This window comes from Syngnathoides biaculeatus, chromosome 14 (genome assembly GCF_019802595.1).
Source record: "Syngnathoides biaculeatus isolate LvHL_M chromosome 14, ASM1980259v1, whole genome shotgun sequence".
NCBI classification, from domain to species: Eukaryota; Metazoa; Chordata; class Actinopteri; order Syngnathiformes; family Syngnathidae; genus Syngnathoides; species Syngnathoides biaculeatus.
The window spans coordinates 13328256-13350936 of record NC_084653.1 but is presented as its reverse complement, the minus strand read 5'-3'; the positions used below and the strand labels follow the sequence as shown (position 1 = coordinate 13350936).

At 41.6% G+C, this 22681-nt stretch overlaps 1 protein-coding gene across 6 annotated transcripts in view; it reads left to right on the top strand.

The window, feature by feature from the left end:
- The window catches only part of tanc1b (tetratricopeptide repeat, ankyrin repeat and coiled-coil containing 1b), a 129012-nt gene that overhangs the window by 87701 nt on the left and 18630 nt on the right, over positions 1-22681 (top strand). For all 6 annotated transcript variants that reach the window (XM_061841730.1, XM_061841731.1, XM_061841729.1 and 3 more), the window contains 11 exons: positions 2593-2715; positions 2869-3150; positions 3249-3403; positions 5006-5237; positions 5353-5519; positions 7039-7646; positions 10955-11063; positions 11271-11393; positions 16458-16694; positions 16984-17169; positions 18267-18345. In XM_061841730.1, coding sequence (XP_061697714.1) covers positions 2593-2715; positions 2869-3150; positions 3249-3403; positions 5006-5237; positions 5353-5519; positions 7039-7646; positions 10955-11063; positions 11271-11393; positions 16458-16694; positions 16984-17169; positions 18267-18345 — 2301 coding nt within the window. The remainder of the gene's footprint in view (positions 1-2592; positions 2716-2868; positions 3151-3248; positions 3404-5005; positions 5238-5352; positions 5520-7038; positions 7647-10954; positions 11064-11270; positions 11394-16457; positions 16695-16983; positions 17170-18266; positions 18346-22681) is intronic.

Here is a 22681-nt window from a genome sequence, read left to right as displayed (position 1 = left end):
CATGACAGTGCAGGCAGTAAATAGGACAGACATATTTCTGAGTCACAGATATACAAAAGAAAAACAATAAAATAGATCAAATTCTAAAAGACGTGCCTCTCGTGCCCATGTTACAGTGAAAAAAAACTATTGGAACACCATGCTATATTGTAAGTTCTCCCACTTAGACATCACGGAGGGATCTGCAATTTTCACCGTAGGTGCATGTCCACTGTGAGAGAGATAATCAAAAAAGAAAAATCCAGAAATCACAATGTATGATTTTTTTAAACGATTTTTTTTGTTTGGTACAGCTGCAAATAAGTATTTGAATACCTGAGAAAAGCAATGTTAATATTTGGTATGGTAGCCTTTGTTTGCAATTACAGAAGTCAAACGTTTCCTGTAGTTGTTCACCAGGTTTGCCCACACTGCAGGAGGGATTTTGGCCCACTCCTTCACACAGATCTTCTCGAGATCAGACAGGTTCCTGGGTTATCGCTGAGTTTCAGCTCCCTCCAAAGATTTTCTATTGGGTTTAGGTCTGGAGACAGGCTAGGGAACGTCCGAACCTTGATATGCTCCTTACGGAGCCACTCCTTGGTTTTCCTGTGTGCTTCGGGTCATTGTCATGTTGAAAGACCTTCTCCCATGACCCGTCTGTATCATCCAAATTGTCATTGGCAAACTTAAGACAGGCCTTGACATGTGCTGGTTTAAGCAGGGGAACCTTCTGTGCCATGCACGATTTCAAACCATGACGTCTTAGTGTATTACCAACAGTCACCTTGGAAACGGTGGTCCAAGCTCTTTTCAGGTCATTGACCAAGTCCGGTCGCGTAGTCCTGGTCTGATTCCTCACCTTTCTAAGGATCTTTGAGACCCCATGAGGTGATATCTTGCATGGGGCTCCACTCTGATTGAGATTGACCGTCATGTTTAGCTTCTTCCATTTTCTAATGATTGCTCCAACAGTGGACCTTTTTTGGCAATTGTTTCGTAGCCCTTTCCAGCCATGCGGAGTTGTACAATTTTGTCTCTGGTGTCTTTGGACAGCTCTTTGGTCTTGGCCATGTTACAAGTTTGAGTCTTAGCGATTGTATGGGGTGGATAGGTGTCTTTATGCAGCTAACAACCTCACACAGGTGCATCTGATTCAGTATAACACATCAAGTGGAGGTGGACTTTTAAAGGCGGACTAACAGGTCTTTGAGAGTCAGAATTCTAGCTGATAGACAGGTGTTCAAATACTTATTTGTAGCTGTATCACACAAATAAATCATTAGAAAAAATCATACGTTGTGATTTCTGGAGTTTTCTTTTTAGATTATCTCACATTGGACGTGCACCTACGATGAAAATTTCAGACCCCTCCATGATTTCTAAGTGGGACAACTTGCAATATAGCAGGGTGTTCAAATACTTATTTTCTTCACTATAGACTTGCAGTGTTAACGCTGAATACAAACAAATCCCTGGATTCTGGAACATGATGTTTTTTGTAACAGAAACTTTTTTTTTTTTTAATTTCCTCTTGTCTTAAGCCTTGGGCAACGGCTTTGGAACTAGGAAGTAAACAAATTAAATCTAATGAAAGCCTATGATATCACCTATGATATGAGTACTGTATGTCACCAATGGCACCATCAGCACCAAGCACACCCTTGTATTAAATTTGGATAAAATGTGGAAGTTTCAACAATTCTCAAGCTCTTTTTAAACATTCATTTACAATAACTCTGTACTGTACTTGGTGTTCTAGGGTTCAAAAAAACCTTACAAATTGGTAATTTTGTACTGTACTGGATACTGTAGCTGTATATAGCCTCAGTGCTTCAAATTGTCAAGGAGAGTTGGCTGTCAACACCCCCCAGGCCCCTACCCCAATGAGTCTGTTCTATCGTGGTTCCACAAATGAAGATGAAATTTACTTTGTTCCGCTTGATGAGGGTCCAAGATTAAGCTCTTGTTTGAGAGTGACATCAATTCAATTGTTGACATAAAGAGCATGTCCTTTACGGCCAGTTTAGACAGAAGCATTTGCATTGTAATTAAAAACACCAGGAATGGCTGAAAGGCAGTATAATGTGGGGATTTGTGTGAACTCTGCCAAAAATCCATTGTGATGTCGATAATTTTCTTTCTTTGGTCCAACTAATATTAAGATCAGAATCTCTCTGCCAGAATTTGTAATGGGTTCTGGGAATGTTTTTTTTTTTTTTTTTACAGCAATCAAAATCTCAAATCGCTTATTTCACTGAATATTCAAATGATACCAGCCGACACTTGAAAAATACATAAATCACCCTCTTTATGAAGAAAAAAAGCTTCCAATTGTTGAGTCTGTTTTTGTTGAGGAAGAGTTTTATTGTTTGACTGGGGGGTACTTTCAAGTACGTTCTGCTGCACCAAAACGGTATCATTACACCATAAGCAAGCAAACAGCAAAAGTGTCATTATCTCCACATGAAGACAGCAAATGGCCTATAAAACCACACTCGGAATGATTTATTTCTCTACTGAGCAATTTATGATTTTTGTGATAATCCAAATCAAGATGCATCCGAATGTTTCCTTCAGTCTGTTTTTTTTCTTCTTCTTTTGTATCGATAGCAACCAGCTCCACAAAGCTGGAGGACCTGAGCTATCTCGATGAACAGCGCAACACACCGCTCCGTACATCCATTCGCCTCCCCTGGCACAATACAGGGGGAAGGCCACCCCAGGACTCCAAAGGTGGCTGCAATATGTTTTTTTTTTACTGTATATGCAATCTGAGGAGATAAACAGATTTTGGATTAGAACCCAATTTCAACTTTGAACCTATCTGGGTATTGGAAAGATGAATGTTTTCAATTATATGTTCCATTTTTCTTGACATTTTCCCAGGTCGTTTCTCCCCCTACAAACCCGTGGATATCATGCTCAAGCCATTGTTGTTCGAGGTACCCAGCATCACCATGGATTCTGTGTTCGTGGGCCGAGATTGGCTCTTCCAGAAGCTGGAAGATGTCTTGAAGGACAACGAGTCTGCGGAGAGCCATGGCGTCGTGGTAGTGGGCAGCGTGGGTTATGGGAAGACAGCCATTATCTCGCGGCTGGTCGCGCTGAGCTGCCATGGTGGGCGCATGCGACAGATTGCATCCAACAGTCCTAGTGCCTCTCCTAAAAGTAATAAACATTTCCATGATAAACTATTACAATAAAATACCCTGATGATGGTCGCCAAAACAAAAACAGCCATTAATGGGACCATTTCTCTCACCTAGGTGGTGTGGGGTCAAGCTCAGAACTTCCTCTCACCCAGCCACCGCAGCCAACTCCCCCCTCGAGTGCTACGAATACATTGAGGACCAATAGCTGTCCAGGAACCCCTGAAATGCAACGCCGCAGGGAGGAGGCTGTCAAACGGCTGGCTGCAAAGGTACATTTTCACGAAAGCACTACGACTGTGAGGTGGGGGTCAATGGGTCCAAGGTACAAAGGCGGGATGTTGTTATTGGGATCATTTATTTGACAATGAATAAGGTGCTGTTCCTCAAGAGGCAATAGTGAGATGCTACATTGTTTTGAAAGTATGCCTGTGCCTTGAACCCTTATGCAGCAATCAGAAGCCACTACCTCATGCCCTCCCATGTACTGTTAGAAATAGTACTCAGTCTTGATCTGGATTGCGTTTGCACCATGTCATCTATCAACAGTCGCTGCAACAGTAGAACATTGACTAATGAGTAGTGTTCCGTAGATAAGTTAAGGTTTGTGCTTTAACATGATCAATATTGCATTAATATGTGATGTGTGTGTATAATGTGAAAATTTTCACTTTCTAACATGATGAATTTAATGCTTTAACATGTAATCTGGTTAAAATGTGAAGTCCTTTGCCGGTCAGGGCAAAGTTTCAAGCTACCTCACTACGCTAATTTTTACATTAAAGCATTGAATTTATCATGTTACGACATGAAATGTATCACATAAAAACATGAACTTTATCACGTTATAATGTGATACTGAACTTTTTTTTTTTTTAAGTGTGACATGAGTACACATCTGGAAACATAAACAAATAAGTACTACGTTGCAGATCACCTTTTTTACAGATTAAATCAGAAAGATGACGTACTGTACTGTATTGAACTGCACCAAACTATATTGCTTTAGTTGCTCACTATTTAAGTAAATAGACAATGGTCATTGGAACTCCCTCTTGCTCAGCCAATGTTAGCAATTTTAATTTTTTTTGGCCTGCTTGCTTGAGATGAACACACCGTGACTATTCTGGAAGCTAGTCAAAGTTGCATGACTCACTAATCAGTGAGCAACTGAGGTGTATTCAAAGGAAGAACAGGATACCTGCTCCCTCCACCCACTGACCCTGAAAGTGTTTCAGCTCCTCCAACTTGGAGTGGAATTAGGAGAGTGTTATGCTCTCCCCAGGCATCTCTGTTCATTCTTAAGCACTTCTACCTTGGTCTGGTCAGAACCAGTGGTCCAACTGGGAATTTTTTATTTAGTTTATTTCAGGTGATTTAAGTGCTTTGTAGTCTCAATCAGATGCTCTGTGGTAGTTGGCTGGATATTAATACGTGTATTATTCAAAATTCTGTCTGAGTCTGTTAGTCCGCATTTCTCCTTGACTGAGGTAATTCATCCACCTCAGGAGTGGCATTATGTTAAAAAAATACATATTAGAGTGGCCTTTTCCTGTGGGCAGACAGGCGTTTGCAATAATCATGTTTGTCTAATTACCATCCTGATAGGTGGCTGTATTAGTTCAGCAAAGCAGAAGTGCCTGTGAACACAGTTTTAGACAGATATGTTAATAATATTCGAAAGGAATAGGTCTTGTGTGTGTATATGGTATAGTATAGAAGCTTTTCATTGTGTTTAAAAAAACTCGGGAGAAAATGTGAGACAAAGCTATCAACAATCTTTCAAGTGTCTTGAATTTTCATTAGGGCGTCGTCTTTGAATGTGCCATTTACGAGGACTCTTCAAATAACGTGTCCATCTTGTTGCGTTACAGGTAGTGGCCTATCATTATTGCCAAGCAGACAACACATACACCTGCTTGGTCCCAGAATTTGTGCACAGCATCGCTGCCCTGTTGTGCCGAGCACACCAGCTTAATTCATACCGGGAACTCTTGCTGAAAGAGCCCCATCTCCAGAGCATGCTCAGTCTGCGCTCCTGCGTCCAGGACCCCATGGCCGCTTTCCGGAGGGGCGTCCTTGAGCCTCTGGCCAACCTTCGTAAAGGTAAAAACATTGCCGTTTGATGTTTCGATGTCAGGTTTGGATATCATTGATGTGATTTCTATAAAGATTACTGCTCATCCTCCTACACTAACTCTGTGTGTCTATGTGTTTCCAGAGCATAAGATTCCAGAGGAGAATCTAATCATTTTGATAGATGGACTGAACGAAGCTGAGTTCCATAAGCCTGACTACGGCGACACGATTGCCTCCTTCATTACAAAAATCGTAACGAAGTTCCCTTCTTGGCTCAAACTGGTTGTCACTGTCCGTGTCAACTTGCTGGTAAGGAACAACTCATTAAGGTGATGACTTTTTAGATATGCGGGCATGCGACCCTTGTGTGGTTATGTGTCTTGGAAAATGAATGAATTAGGAAAAAGAGAAATATTTTTTAACATATAATTAAGCTGTGAGTCACAGAAGGTGTAATCGTTCACTCTCTTGACCTCTGTCCAAGTGGTTCGGTTCACTTTCCACTTAGTAACTGTAACGTGAAGAGTTGTCTGCCCTGTAATCGACTGGCGACGAGTTCGGGCTGTAGCCTGTCTTTTGCCTAAAGTCAGCTCCGATAGGCTCCGGCATCGCATGACCATGAACAGGATAAGCCTTATTGAAAATGGGTGAATGGATGGATTTAGCCGTGACATTCCATTGTGTGTGTAGCTATGGCTTTATTTTGTCAGCAGTATACAGAGCTATGTCTCAAGTTGAAAGACTTGATTGGCTTGATTCTTCACTGCCTAACTATGTTCTCTCTTGAGAGTTTTGTCACGCTGAATTTGGAAAGTTATACCTATTCAGAGGACAGTCTGAGATTGGTGGTGGTCCATGGCGAAGTTAACACACTTGTATTGAACAGCATCGCATCCATTTAGTGGATTAGGACTGATTGAGTCCTAGGCATGGATCCGTGTACGCATTTGTGTGTCTCATGAGAGCAATGTTATCTCGTCAAGTAATGTTAGTTACTTCAGATGTGGACAGCAGAAGATAGGAGGATTAGGGTGCATTGATTTCTCCAATCCCCTGGACAAAGATTGAAATGTAGACGGTGGCTCAGACCTCCGCTTTAAAATAGTGTCCCCTAGAGTTCTGGGACATGCAAAACTAAATTGCCTTGTGTTACAGGCTGTGTTTAAGTCAAATATATGGCAAAACTGTTTGAAAAATATGCAGTTGGATGTTAAAAAGGTCTGTAATGACAAATTGTAATGACAAATTACCCTCAGTGTTATTTTTCAGTGAAAATATTACTATTCTGTCACATTTAAAAGACATAATGGCATAATCAAGTATCATTACTCTGTCTCAATACCCAAATGTAAGTACTTGGCTACTTCATAGCCACATTTCTTCCAGTACGAAGTGTCTACACGAACCTGACGACTCAGTGTGTTTGTTCAGTTCACCAACTGCTCTGAAATGCTCCTCTGATATTTATCACACATGCAAAAAAAAAAGGTGTGACGCATGACAAACAGGCCGAGGATGTCTTCAGCTTTTGATGGTTTGGAGTTAGCTCTTGATGAATCAACCTTGACATCGCCATGATGGGTTTGTATTGTTTCAAGGATTTTTCCTCTGACTTACAAAGAATCCACCCATTGGTGATAGAGTAAAAAATATAAATTATAAAAACAGCAATTTTCAGGGGAGGAAAACATCCAACTCCAAATTGCCAGGTGGTAAATATTTGAAACAATAGATAAGTGCTCTGGCTGTTTTATCATTTTCATTTGAGCTTAAAGGTGTACTTTTATAGTTACTCAATTCTCTGCTATTTATTACCTGTGTTGCATAGGAGATCACCGGCCTTCTGCCCTTCTCCAAGATTTCGCTGGATGACTTCATGGACAATAAAGAAATAGGCAACGACCTCAATGCCTACATCCAGTACCGCATCAATGGCAGCAAGGACATCATGAACAATATAAGCCTGAATGGTAAAGCGGATCCGGCCACAGTGGGAAAGCTCAGTGGCCACCTCATCTCCCGCAGCCAGGGCTCCTATTTGTATCTCAAACTCACCCTGGATCTATTCGAGAGAGGCCACTTGGTGATCAAGAGCTCGAGCTACAAAGTTGTGCCCGTCTCACTGGCCGAGCTATACCAGCTGCAGTGCAACATGAAGTTCATGACCAATTCGGCTTTTGAGCGTTCGCTGCCAATCCTCAATGTGGCCCTGGCGTCGCTGCACCCCATGACCGATGAGCAACTGTTCCACGCAATCAATGCCGGCAACGTACGAGGGGAGCTGCCCTGGGAGGACTTTCAGCAACGCATGGACTTGCTGTCGGGTTTCCTCATCAGACGCCGCGACAAGACCCGCATGTTTTGCCACCCGTCCTTCAGAGAGTGGCTTGTGTGGAGGGCTGACGGGGAGAGCACCGACTTCCTCTGTGACCCGAGGTTAGTCCTTTGCATTATAATCCAATGCTCCCAGCTAAACACACAGCGCTGCCTTGATTTAGAAGTTTACCTTGTTCCGTTCAAGCACATCGCACAGTTATGTGGCAAAGCACGGCTGAACTCTTGCGCACAATGTGAAATTGTGCAACTGGTTTCAATGAGTGGACAAGCGTCAGCAACTCTGCGATCAAATTTTCAGTCGAAGGTGAACATCATCACAACATTGCAGACGTTCTTCAAATACAATCTACAGTAGCTACCACTTACTTACGCTTTTTCCTTGCCATGTTTTTGAAATTCATTAAAGTAATCAAGCACAGTACATGTGGTGGCTCATAACATTTAAAAATGAGAAAAGTAAGGGTAGCATTTTGTGTGGTCGTAAGTCGTGGACTTTAATCTGGTGGCCATGATCCAGTTTAGTTTTCCCCATTAAGATAATGGATCTGCCATTAATCCAGTGAAGCCCCCTCTCCACAAAAAAAACAACAACATTAGTATTCTACAGTATAAAAATATACATTATTAAAAGAATAGAATTAAATGTAAAGAGTAAATTGTTTTTGCAACTGTTTCTCACTTAAGTTTTTTTTTTTCTTTTGCTGACTTTTTTTCACCAGGCTCGCTCATATTTTCCATGATTTCATGCTTCTAATGTAATGAACATCATCCGCTTCTTCTTACCACTCACTTTCTTAAGGCCCGCAGTTAGAAAAAGGAACTTTGGTAAATTACTGGCACAAAAGAAAACTGAACAAACTGACCAGAAAATAACAAATATCATGACTTTCACTTTAAGGTTAGCAATGTGAACTGATGGTCGTAGGATGTTATGAAGTTTTTTTCTGCAACCATTTCATGGTTGAGTATTTGAAGCTCATTAGTAAGCCAATTTTTTTACTCTCAATAAAGCCATAAATTGACAAAATGACAACTAGTAACTTGTAAAACATGGACGTCGTGGCATTCGTATATTGAGGCACCACTGTAATTGATGTTGTTACAAACCATGAGCATTGTGTGGTGGCAGCATCCTCAACAAATGTGACCAAACTATTTATTGATTGAAGTTTATTTCAAACATGCAGTACAAAACAAAAAAAATCTACATTATAAATCTCCTAAACTGAAACACTATGTTCCACTTGTCTGAAAAGGAGTAGGGGAAAATGCAACTATTTTCAAACAAATTGCCAACAAAGAAATGTGATAATTATATGGCCACTGTAAAATGTAAGTCTTGATACCAGTGTTAAGAAATAACAGCTGGATTCCACCCTCAACAGACATTAAAAAAGGCTTTTGTAAAGACTGAAGACAACAAGATTATATCAATTGTGTTTGCTTTTTTCCCTCCTGGGGTCTTCTGCATTATCTGTGCTCACAAAGAGCTGATTCCTACGTCCACCCTCAGAGCAGAGTTTCATAATTCTAATCATTCATTAAAACAAAGGCTTGAGATTTGGCAGTGGAGATGAATATGCAGATAAAAGATGGCATGCTGCGGGTATTTCTGACTACAAAGAATTTCAACCCAATCAAAATGATCTCCAATCATGCATGTCCTTTATAATGACATAAGAATAAGGAAGCTGGGCTTCTATCTCTTAATGATATAGCACATACCTGATAAATTGGTCTTTTAAATTTTGACCAGGTATTATACCAGTGTCTTATTCTTTAGCTAGCTTGCTTTTCTTTCCTACAACATGAGGAATCTCAAAATATTATTTAACTCCTTCACTGTCGTGGTTGTTTATATTTGTCAACTGGCATCCAACCGTTCACTGCAAACAGTGATTATATTCGTCAAATACAATTTTCTATGGGTAGGTGTTGAGAGGCTCTTGCCAGCTTGTCTGCAAAATTAGTGTTTGTAAACAACCATAATGACAAACAGATCTATGCCATGTTCTTTCAAGACAGTACTTTATGTGTATGTAAATCTTCGACCTCAGAGAAAAATAATACAGAATTCTGTAACAAAATTAAAGAATTTTTGTGATCGTGACCGACCTGAAACACAAGAGGTTTAGTCTGATTTGACTTCAGACAGTGATACAAAAAAAGGAAATCTTCATGTGAGCCACTTGTCCTCACAAGGGTCGCAGGAATGCTTGAGCCTATCCGAGCTATCTTCGGGCAGGAGGCGGGGTAGGCAGGAGCTGAACTGGTTGCTATGTATATATAAATTTAATCATTTTTCGTGTTTTGTAGTTTCTTTTCATGCAAAAAACCTCATTTCCCCCACTACTTTGTCAGAGACCAGTGTTTTTGGTGAAACCAGGCCATGTTCTACAGGTGATTTGTCAAAAACAGAAAATTGAAAAGATAGACGCAAAGTTTCTGACTGATGAAAGAAAAGAGTCCGCTCTTTCTTTTTTTTCTTTTTTTTTTTCGATTCAGTGTATATATTGTCAGAGAACATCATATTCTCTGGGTCTTGAAGATAAGTCAAAGGCTCTAAAACAGCCAACAATAGGAGGGTTCTTTTGAAAACGGTTACTCGTGAATTAATTTATATCCAAATATATCTTTATTTAGACGGCACAGTGCCGCAGCCGCAAAGCGTTGGCCTCACAGTTCTGAGTTGGCCTCCTGTGTGGAGTTTGCATTTCCTCCCCGTCCCTGTGTGGGGTTCCTCCGGGCACTCCGGTTTCCTCCCACATCCCAAAAACATGCAACATGAATTAGACACTCTCAATTGCCCCTAGGTGTGATTGTGAGTTTGGCTTTTGACTGTATGTGCCCTGCGATTGGCTGCCAACCAGTTCAGGGTGTACCCTGCCTCATGCCCGCTGACAGCTGGGATAGGCTCCAGCACTTCCGTGACCCTTGTGAGGATAAGCGGCTAAGAAGATGGATGGATGGATGGATGGATGGATGGACGGACGGATGGACAGACGGATGGACGGATGGATGGATGGATGGATGGATGGATGGATGGATGGATGGATGGATGGATGATGGATGGATGGATGGATGGATGGATGGATGATGGATGGATGGATGGGATAGTCACATATAGTGACAGGCACAACTATAAAATGCTCTTCCACTCGATGGAAAAAGACCCAATTAACCCGTCCATCTACCTGTTGTCATTCAGACAGCCGAATAAGTCATGGATTTCTACGAGTATATCAGCTTTGTGTAAAATTAAATAGACCCACATTTCACACTAAATGTATTTCTGGGTAAGTATTCATACTTTTATGTTTAGTGTTGTGCTACGAGATTTTTCGAATGTAAAATGGGTGCCTTGGTGCAATAAATGTTGAGAAACACTGCTCTATTGTCTTGCACAGGACGGGTCACGCACTCATTGCATTCATGCTGTCCCGTCAAGAAGGAAAACTGAATCGGCAACAGACCATGGAATTGGGACACCACATTCTTAAGGCACATATCTTCAAGGTAAGAATGATGCTCGTAAAACTCATTGTTCTGGTTTAAGTGCGTACGTGCATTCCTTTTAGGGGCATTATTGGTGTTCCATTCCTGTGTGTTTGACTGTGGTCATCAAAGAATGGGGACAATCACAAAGATGTCATATTTAGCCTTAGTTATGCATTATGGAAGTGTGTTTGTATGCATTTAAGTTGTTGCTTGCTTGCTGTGTAGGGCCTAAGCAAGAAAACGGGTGTGTCATCCACTGTGCTGCAAGCTTTTTGGATCAGCAGCAGTGCCGATGGCCTCTCTGCAGCATTAGCCTCTCTGAGAAACCTCTATACTCCCAATGTGAAGGTGAGACTGTGTCAAAGGTGGTAACATTATTCAAACTCTGTACTTAAAGCTCAAGTGTCATAAAATGGATGATTTTTGGTATATTATTAATGAAAAACCCACAGCCAATATGGTCCCATGTGTTTTTTCACCACAAAACATGATTTTGACGTAAACAGCTTTTTGTAACTCCCGCCATGAAAACCTTCTCAGGGATTTGTTGTCGAGAAGAAGCAGGGAGTGACGTAAAGTGGCGCCCCCTCGTGGACTCGTTTGTTTCCATTAGTTTTACCTCTGGGAAGGTAGCTCGTTGTTCTTTCGTGTTACCCAAAATGCCGGCTCATTACATTGCTGGACATTGCTTGAACACTCGGGAGAATGGAATTACCCTTCATAAGTTTGAAAGAGACCCTGTTCGTTGAGAAAAATGGATTGCACGGGTGCAGAGGACGAGAGCTTCGTGGGTTCCAAATAACAGGTAGGTGTGTATACAGTTACTAAAAAAAAATAGTTTGGGGCGGACCACGTAATCGGTCTCTCTCATAACGTAACAAAAGATCCGCGTATGAAATGTGTCGATGTGCGGGTCAGCCAACAATGTCTCACTCAGCCTGCAACATAGCTCAGCTCCACCCCCTCCTTATATAGCACGCGGGCCAAAACTCAGCCACACCGGCTGAGGCGCTGCATTCCGTGGTCACATCTTCCGCGAAGGCTGCGCGTCGGGCTTTGCGACGGGGGCGGCTCTGAAGAACCCAGCCGAGAATGCGTTACTCAGTCGTGTGCGAGCATGAAGGGCGCCGGCTCGACTGTGAACACAAAGCAGCACCGCTCGGCTCCGTCATAAGCCACACTGGCCGGCTGCGATGAGCCCAATGGCTCATCTCCACTGCGGAAGTGGATCGGACGGGATGCGGTTTGGCCGTGACGGCATATCATCTGAATATGGCTCCAAACAATAGTGTAATATTGCCCTGAGGGCTCGAAACAACAGTGTAATGTTGCCCCGATAGCTTCACTCGGTTGTGTTGTGTTGTCCTTTTCGAAAAGAGCTTCCGTGTCAGAAGAGGCGTTGGAAAAATCCGAATAGCTCCGTTGTTCGGCTTCCATAGTAGCAGGCACTGCGCGTTTTCAACGGCGGAAGTGATGATGACGTCAAGGACAGATGACGCGACTAATATGGCCACCACTTGGATGTCGAGGGACACTCAATTGCGCAACTTTGTGCATGGATAACGCGCTCTCCGCTCACTTTTTTTTTTCGTATAGACATTGAAGTAAATACTGTTATATGTATTTTTCATTACAATATCTATCTTGGAATGTTTACGGGGATGCCACCCCCACTTTAAGGAAAAGCACAGATGAGGAAAAAAGTCAATATTAAAAGTATATGGAACCTTCACATATTTGCTGTTCACCATTCGCTGATCAAATGGAATCTGGGTGTTGTTTAATTACTTCTGTGTTTTTTTTTCACCCATTTTAGATATTCCGTTAGGTTAGCAGTCATTGTTACAGTTACAGTCTGCCTTTATTACCTAACATGCATTTTGTGTGAAAAAAGGAGATTTTAATGTCGTATACTGTTTGTGTAAAGTGCAAGTGTGCATATTTGTCTGTGCATGCATGATGTCACCTTAGTTTTTGCTATTTAAAGTTTATAATTTAACATTGAAAAAAAAAACACATTTTGAGAGAGTAAAAAACTAAATTTCTGTTCTCAAATAAGGGGAGTAAAAGAAAAAGTTTTCAGAAAAATATATACTGTCTGATACCTGACAACTCTACTTGAGTACAATAACTACGGTACTTAATGTCACGACCCATTGAGACGAAAGTAGGAGCCAAATGCAGGAGTACACAGGAGACGCAGAGGTAATTCGGGAAAAACATTTATTGTTCCACAGTCGGGGATCGGGCAGGCAGTCAGGTGCAGCAGCGGTAGTCAGGACGTCGGGCATAGAGAGCAGGTCAGCGGGCAGGCAGGAGTCGGTACGCAGGAGATTGATCAAGGAAGGCAGAAGTGTCAAAGGAGTAAGGCTGACGGGGTTGGTCGGAGGACAGGCGGAGGTCAGTGCACACGAGAATACAATCAGAGATACGGGAGTGCTGGAACAGGGCATGAACCGCAACGATCTGGCCCCGGACCAGTCGTCCCCATGGTTCTATATACACCGGGGCCAATCAGCCAGCATGAGGCGCAGGTGTGCACCTCCCAATCATCGCGACCGAGTGGGCACCCGCACAGCAAGGGCTGGAGCGGTAGCATCATGACACTTCATCACTTCCCACCACTATTATGTGTATGGGAAACAATCAGTGATTAGTTAATGAAAACACACTCTTGGCTAATGGTAAGTGAGATTATGAACAATGGAAATGAAATAAGGTAACTCAAAAGTGGGCTGGAAAAACAAGCCATTCAGCCCTGTCACATTATAGTAAATGTAGATGCACGAAGGTCAAATGTGCACTCTCACTATATAAACCATCTACTTTAAACCGTCAGAATTGTAGTTGTGGACAATTGGGCCTAGAGACTCCACTGGCTTCAGTGGAAAATGGCATCTGCTGTATTAATTACACTGTAAAATAGGTCACGTTAGTTGTAAAGTTCAGTTACAGAGGAGGCAAGGTAACAGACCTGTACATTCTTGTTGCATGACCCCTCTCAAGTTTTTTTTACTCTGTTAAATAAAATGCGTAGCATAAATGTCAAAAATGTGTAAGAAGACATGAGAGCGTCACAAATACATTCAATCTTTGATGCCGGCCAGTCAATCAACTCAAGTATGCACAAAGTAGATCCATTTGCGCCTTTGTTTGATGCTTTTGGGACTGTCTTTACCCTCTTATGCACATTGTTTATTGGTTATGAGTAATACCAAAGAGTTTGTACAACCTTTAACAATAATATTTGAAATCATTTCAGACGCTGTGCACTTCGTCTTTTGTTTGTATGGAAAGTAGACATTAGCCTATTCAAGAAAGTCCATTATCTCTGATTGATGCTTTCTGGCTTGTGGTTAGATAAGTTGTCTTTTTCCCGCTTGTCACAGGTGTTAGCATTTCAGATGTTGTCATCACCAATATACATTTGTGTGTTATTCTGCGAGAGTACATCATCACTCACAATGGAACATTTGCAAAAGTGACCTTGTTCTGTCCTCCGTCACAGTAGATCTATTCAGAACCAACAAATTAACACTATTTCATATTCTGTCCTCAGAATACTCGTTTGGCCCTGTGCCCTTTTGTACTACACATGTATTATTGGTTTTCCTTATACCGGAGAGGAGAAAAATCTGTTTTGAGATTTTCTTCAGTGGAATGTATGCCCTTTTACTTTGAGAAGATGCTTGAGTTCAGATGAAGGTAACATTTCTAAGAGATCAGACGAGTTTATAAATATGTGGTGGTATAAACTATTATACTTGTTAAAATACTTTCAAAAAAATAATGTTAAGGTATTGTTTGTTGTCATGGTGTTGGTGTTGAAAAACATCATGTCTAGATGTGAGGCTGAGCAAGAGTTGAGATCAGTCAGGTCTTTGCATATACAGTATTATTGATTGTATTCATCAACCCATCCATTATCTATAAGGCTCGTTGTCCTTACAGTATACTACGGGTGGACTGCGAGAGGTGCTGTACTATTCTGGAGTGTCAATCAGGGGGAATATAGAGAATAAGAACCAATCACAATTGAGGGCAGTTCAAAGCACAAGTGTCAAACCAGACTGTGTTTGCACGAAATTATGCCCTAAATTTGATTTTTAATACACGTCTCGTATAAATGAATGAGACGTTCTCCGCTAGCATAACACCGCTACGTGTGAAGGATTGACAGACTTATTCTTTGTTGAGCGTCATTTAGCGATGATCGGACTGCACAAACATATTGATTTCGTGCTGGCTCGCGACCGAAGCTTAACCAGACTGTGTTTGCACGAAGATATGCCCTAAATTTGATTTTTAATACACGTCTCGTATAAATGAATGAGACGTTCTCCGCTAGCATAACACCGCTACGTGTGAACGATTGACACACTTATTCTTTGTTGAGCGATATTTAGCGATGATCGGACTGCACAAACATATTGATTTCTTGCTGGCTCGCGACCGAAGCTTAACCAGACTGTGTTTGCACGAAGATATGCCCTAAATTTGATTTTTAATACACGTCTCGTATAAATGAATGAGACGTTCTCTGCTAGCATAACACCGCTACGTGTGAACGATTGACACACTTATTCTTTGTTGAGCGATATTTAGCGATGATCGGACTGCACAAACATATTGATTTCTTGCTGGCTCGCGACCGAAGCTTAACCAGACTGTGTTTGCACGAAGATATGACCTAAATTTGATTTTTAATACACGTCTCGTATAAATGAATGAGACGTTCTCCGCTAGCATAACATTGCTACGTGTGAATGATTGAATGAAATCAGAAGCATGGCGTCTCTCTCAGTTAAGAATGTATTGTATTTAGAATCTATAATATATCGTTGATTTGAATGAAATCAGAAGCATGGAGTCTGTCTCAGTTCAGAATGTATTGTATTGTATTTGCCATTTTTACTGTTTGTCTTACGTCAGCGCACGTGGCGTGACGTCACTTCAGGAGGCGTGGTTAAGTGCCCTGTACGGAGGGGTCAATTATTTAAAATGGACTAAAGTATTGCATATTCAATGTTCGGCATTTGCAAGGTTACCTATTCGCACATTTTTTGTCCGCTAACCTGTCACACATGTCGAATGAGAGATCTTTGTCAAGTGGAAGCGACCAAAAAAATAAAACACCTGTGCCTTTTTGCTGAGTTGCTATCAAGCATCTGTAAGCATCTGCAATTTGTTTTTAAGAGTAAAAATGTGATTCAAATGATACTATTTTGGGTTCGTAGTTTGTGGTACACTATATTTACTGGATAAACTTTCAAATTAGACAACTTTAAATCTTGAATATTCACAGCAGGGCTCAGTCTTACTGTACATTTATACATCTTTAATGTATATTATAGTTTTATTATACTTTTAGTGAGGAGCCCAATTTTGCTGACTGTCTTTGTGGCATATCAGGTGAGTCGTCTGCTAATGTTGGGTGGAGCCAACGTCAATTACCGCACCGAAGTTCTGAACAACGCGCCAGTCATCTGCGTCCAGTGTCACCTCGGCCATCTGGAAATTGCCTCCTTGCTGCTGGAGTTCGGCGCCAGCGTGGAGGTGGTGTCAGAAAACGGAATGAACCCCCTTTGCTACTCAGCGGCTGCGGGACACCTGAGTCTTGTCATGATGCTCTGCAAGCGTGGGGCCAAGGTGAGCAAATGCTTTGAGGTTTGTCAAAGCATCATGTTTTATACAGCTTTAGTGACTATTATTACATTAAAGCAGAAGTTTAGGAATGCATCATGTTCCAATCACTAGAAGAATAGAATAATTCTCTTTATCGTCATGACAACCATTCATAGATACAAAATTTGGTCTACTTACAACTCATCACAGTAGTGAACACTGATATGTTATCTTCTTAACCACGCTGCAACGGCTACCCATGTAATAGATTCATGCTGCGAAAAGCAATACACTAAAAAAATGCATATGCCAGGTCGACCATGTAGATAAGAGCGGCCAGTGCGCTCTTGTCCATGCCGCTCTCCGAGGACATCCAGATATTATCCAGTACCTCCTGGAGATGTTATGGAGTGCCGAGGGGGAGCAGCAGGACTGCACTTTGAAGAGCAGAGCCCTGCAGCAGGCTCTGATAGGAGCAGCCAGCATGGGACATACACAGGTCTGCTTAATGCATGCACATCATTCACCCTTCAACATATCTTGATGAAAACTCCTTGTGTGAATGTTAAAATGTGCTATAAATTGATGTAGATAAATGGGAAAAATATGCAAATATTATTTTATTGAACCATAAACCCCATGATGCAATCGTCAAAGAAGAAGGAGAGTCCCCTGTCAACTGTAGCTATATCATAATTACTCAAAAAAAGGACACGGTCAAGAATAAAGGGGGAGGGTATGGAACCCAACCACATAACTTTGCCTTTCAAAGGTCTTCTATCTTAATGCTAATCTGTAATGGGAAACACCATCGATTTGGTAACAAAGCTAGTATTGATATAGTGGTACTCATAACTTATGTTTAAACACAAATGATAGCAACTAATGGAGACAGACAATATAAAAATGCTTACTTGTATATTCTGTATTCTTAACCTGCTAGAAAAAGCAACTAATATTTCTGCATCTTAGTTTATCATCAAAGCTATCTGTAGTTTGTCTATGCATTTTAGTCCCTGTCCTGGTGCTCAAGCCATGGACACCAAAAACTCTATGGGCATTGAATTAAAGCATGAAATTTTGATCCACAAACTATTGTTTTTTAACTGTTATATACAGTAGTTAAGTCGTTACTGTAAATTTCATAAACTACTTTCCTGTAGAGTGCTATTTTCTCATTACATATTCCATCTGAAATATTGTAATGTCATTCACCTGCGATTTAAATTTACAATCGTAGCAAAACCAGTTCCCTTGCGTGCCATTAGTCATCCATTATCTCAAGTCAAGACCTTGTATGCCAGGACTGTCACAAAACACTAACCCACCCCCATAATGCAGAAACAGATTCAACTTTTTTTCCCCCTCTCTTTGTATACATGGTCATCCAAATAACTAAAGAACTAAGTATTTAATGTAAAAGGATTCTTTGAGACCTGTAGGAGGTCAACATTTCATTGTGAAGGATTTTGTTTGGATCACGATGTTGTTCCCATGACCCGTTGTTTTCACTCAAAATTAACATACCATTGTGGCGGTTTATTTGATCTTTTATGCTGAAACATTACGCCATTTATCAAAGTTTCTTCTTGGCAGGTTGTGAGCAGCTTGCTGGCAGTGAAGAATGAGTACGCCGTGCAAATTGATAGCCACGACACTCTGTGGGGAGAGACAGGTATGTTTTCATCCATCTTTTTACATTACATGCTTCATTTTATCACAGGCCAGTGTTTTATCATTCTGGTCCTCTCCTGCGAGTGGAAGGTCTCAAACCAAATATCTGCGTATGTGTGTGCATTTTTATGGCCCCATTGCGTTCTTGTGTCCTGTTCTTTCTGGTAAAAGCATTTGCTGTTGTGGTCATGTGGGTTTCTACTTAGAGGTATGTAAACACAGCATTTCCTCTGAGGAATGGTTCTTCAGTGCACCGCTGAATTACTGCTGTGCTCTCTCCTCTCTGGGTTATTTGTTTGGAGGCCAACAACACTCTCCCATATTTTCCACAAAGATACACAGATTTAGAGCTTTTTGTAGCATGCAGGTTGGGAGGTTGAAAACTTAGATATCTTCGTCAATTTGTTTTTGAAGAGAATCTACTTTTGCCTTATTTACATAAATTTGGCAGATTACATGACATGTTGGAATGGAAGTTTGTTTGATTGAAAAGCTTCTAAAAATTGTTTTATTAAACATTGCAGAAATATTTTGCTAATTGTCATCGGTCCTCATTTAAAGGAGCCATTGTCTTAATAACTTTGTTAAACACTGAGGTGTCAAAATGCACAACGGAGGCAAGTGCTGTCACCTTTTCTGGCTTTTTATAGGCTGAATTATAAATGACACCCCCAAATGGGACTCCTAAAAGTTGACGGCGATTAAAACAATGTACAAATCTGGTTACCTCACTTCAGCACACACTCTCAGCTTGCACAACAACCATAACAAGTGTCTGGACATTAGTAGACCTGAGTGTTTTGGTTGCAGATTTACTACTTTGATATTTCATCATACGGGCCTGCATGTCTTCTTTTTTGAATGTCTGCAAAGGAAGCGCCCTTCAAGATATGGAGCAAGCGAAACCAAACTCCTCCCCTCCCAAAAGAAAAACAAACTAAAAACATGACGAGTTGTAAAGAAAGCAAAAATTCCCTTACCAAACCGTGTTCACGCAAAGAGATTGCTTTATTCTGAAACAATCAAAAGGTGGGTCATCCTGTTTGAACCGTTAGTCCACACCATCCTTTACTCCAGCCATTTTTTCATCTAAATGACCGCAGGACGTCTGACCTTATTACTACACTCGGACAAAGTAATTCCAAATATTCCTTCTGGGTGGCACTTCTTATAGCCACAGTCGAGCACACGCATCTCCGCTGTGTTCACTCAGCAGACTCTATATCGCATCTGCTCCACAGAAGTGAAATTGCAGGTCTGTGGCAGCGTTGAGCTGAGGAAAACTGACTCTCACGTCCTTCTGATGACCACGGTCTCTGATCTCCCTGTTGCCACCAGGACCTTATTTAGAGACCACTGGGAGCCCATCTGTATTTGGGGAAAATAGGCTGCCGCTGTGTCGCAGCCTAGCAGGGACTGAAACTTAATTTTGGATGGAGTATTACAGGTTGAAGGTCACTGTGAGCTAGATAAGATCATCCCGTTATCATGCTCGTATTGCCTACACCAGACATGATAACATAAAAAATATATATGTGTACACCTTTATATCTCTGAGTGGTAAAGTACATTATTTGTGAATTCCATCCATCTATTCATTATCTGACCTGCTTATCCTCACAAGGGTTACGAGAGTGCTCGAGCCTATCCCAGTTATCCATGGGAAGGAGGCGGGGTAAACCTGTCACGTCCCATCGGAACGAGAGGTAGGACCCAAATGCAGGAACTCGGAAGACGCAAGGTAGTTCAAGAAGAGACACGTTTATTGTACGCAGAGGTCGGGGATCGAGCAGGCAGTCCGGTGCGGCAGCGGTAGTTGTGACGTCGGGGAAAGAGAACAGATGAGCGGACAGGCAGGAGTCGGTACACGGGGAAACAATCAACGCAGGCAAAAGGATCAAGGAGTCAGGCTTGCAAGGTTGGTCGGAGAACGGACGAAGGTCGGCACACACAGGATCAATCAGGAGTACGAGAGTGCTGGAACGGGACATAAAGGTCAACGAACTGGCGGCTGACCAGTTGTCACTGGGTCCTAAATATACGGGGGATGATCAGCCCGCATGAGGCACAGGTGTGTGCCTCCCAATTAGCGCACCCGCACAGCTTGTGCTGGAGCGGCAGGATCATGACAAAACCGTGAAGTGGTTACCAGGAATCACAGAGCAGAGAAAAAACATTCATACTCACAACCACACCTATGGGCAATTTACAGTCTTCAATTGATGCACATTTTTGGGATCTGGGAGGAAACCGGAGTGCCCAGAGAAAACCCACAAGGTCCGGAGCTCGCGACCCGGCTGGGGAGCAAGCTCACGGCTCTGCCGCTCGGCGGAGCGAGCTCGTCAGACTCCACGTCATTCCGCCGAAGAACCATTTGAATATTCAACATTATAAACAGCAGAGCGGTGGAGCTCGCTCCCCGGCCGACCGAGCTCCGGGCTCGGCGGGGAGCGAGCTCACGGCTCCACCACTTGCCAGCTTTATTTACAGCCAGAGGTTCTGTATGGAAATATTCCTCAGTCGTCCCAATCAACCAATACTGCTATTTCTTCATCAGATGAGGATATCTATCTTTATTTTGGCTTGTCCCAGAAATCAGCGCTGGGCATGATGGTGTAATCGAGTGTTTGGAATGGCACGTAACACGTCACATCAGCCCACGTAGGTCATTTGACTAGCGAAAATGGCAGCACCCCTGAAAATTCGTAATTGTCGAATAAATCTTTTCAAAACACTATTAAATGAGAGAGGATTTAACATCACATTGTCAAGATAGAGTACATATTACGTGGCCTATTGGATACACTGTTAATGCAAACCTTCAGAATTCCCCTTTAAAAATCAAGGTAACATGCGACGTGGCTACTGCAATGCAGAACAGACATACCACAACATCATGGCAATCGTACCCAACACAACACATAAATATTAGCTCATTCAATATAACCTACCACTGCTAGTTAGAAGGTATTGTGATGCTTCCAGAAGTGGGCAAAGATACTGCACTTTCAATTGTTTTATTGAACAAACGGAAACAATAGCTACACATAAACTACCACATTGACACACAAGCTTCTATTGCCACAACTGACACCAAGTCTCAAAAAAATAGATTTGCTCATGTATCGATTTGCAAGTTAAAAGCCAGTCAGCCACTAACCTGAGCTAACAACAGCCAATTCCACACTTTCTTGCTGAATCCCATGTCACAAATTGGCCAGGCATCACCTTTTGAAATCTACGAAACTCAAGGTCGTAGACACTACAGTGTGGAATGTGAGTACAGTGAATCCATGTGTGTAAAAATAATACCTTTAACTTGATTCTAGATACAGAATATGCGATTGCCGAGTCATATTGTACTATAGAATAGAATACAAAAGATTGCTTCTGGACTTCATAAAAAAAGTTAAATTCACTGCCGCTCGACTTGTCTGAAACGTACTTTCCCTCGACCTTTGAATTCATATGCCTGCATAATCCAATGACAGTCAATTCCAGTAAGGTAGATAATAATGCTTGAAGGTGAATACTTTTTATTTCCCTATTTAGCTAAATGCTAAGAACATCATGAGAATACTGCTCGCAATATCATTTGAAATATGAACTACGATAATAAACACATATTAGAACTTGTCGATTCTGTCAGTGTGTCATCAAAAGTGTGCATTATTCCCAAGGCATAAAAGGGCTCATTTTGGATGCTATTAGACTTTGTACCTTGTGGTGTGTATCACCGGTTTAAAATGAAATGGACTTTTCAACCCTATGCAAATGGACCTATTACATCTCCTATTGTTGAGTAGAGGATGATTGGATTGCACGTCTGTGCTTGCTTCCTTTTTTAAAGCTTCCTCTTAGGATGCTTTGCCGTTATGCAAAGAGATGATTTGCTTCTCCAGGATTGTCTTTGTTAGCACGCTGCATGGAATCGGTTCAAAATAAATCAGCAAATATTTATAATATTGCCTTTGTTTTGGTGCCAGAGGATAAGATAACTTTGTGTGTGTTCTCCAAAATGTGATTATTTGATTCATTCCAGAGACAAGAAACTTTGAAAACTTGGGTATATCACAGTGATCTGTGCAGTTTTAACCGATTTGAAGCCATTGTAGGAACAGAGCGTTTGCCTGATTGAGATTGTCTCCCATGTTATTTACCTGTGATGAGTTCATGCTGCGGGTGCACAATTTAATGATGACAGCATTCTGGCTGGTGAAAGCAATCACGTTAACATTCTTAGCTTGTGATTCAGTACCTCCTGTCCAAGAAGTTGGGCTTCGGATTTAACCAGTGGGTCACCACTGGAGAAATAATAAATTATCAAATTTCATTGA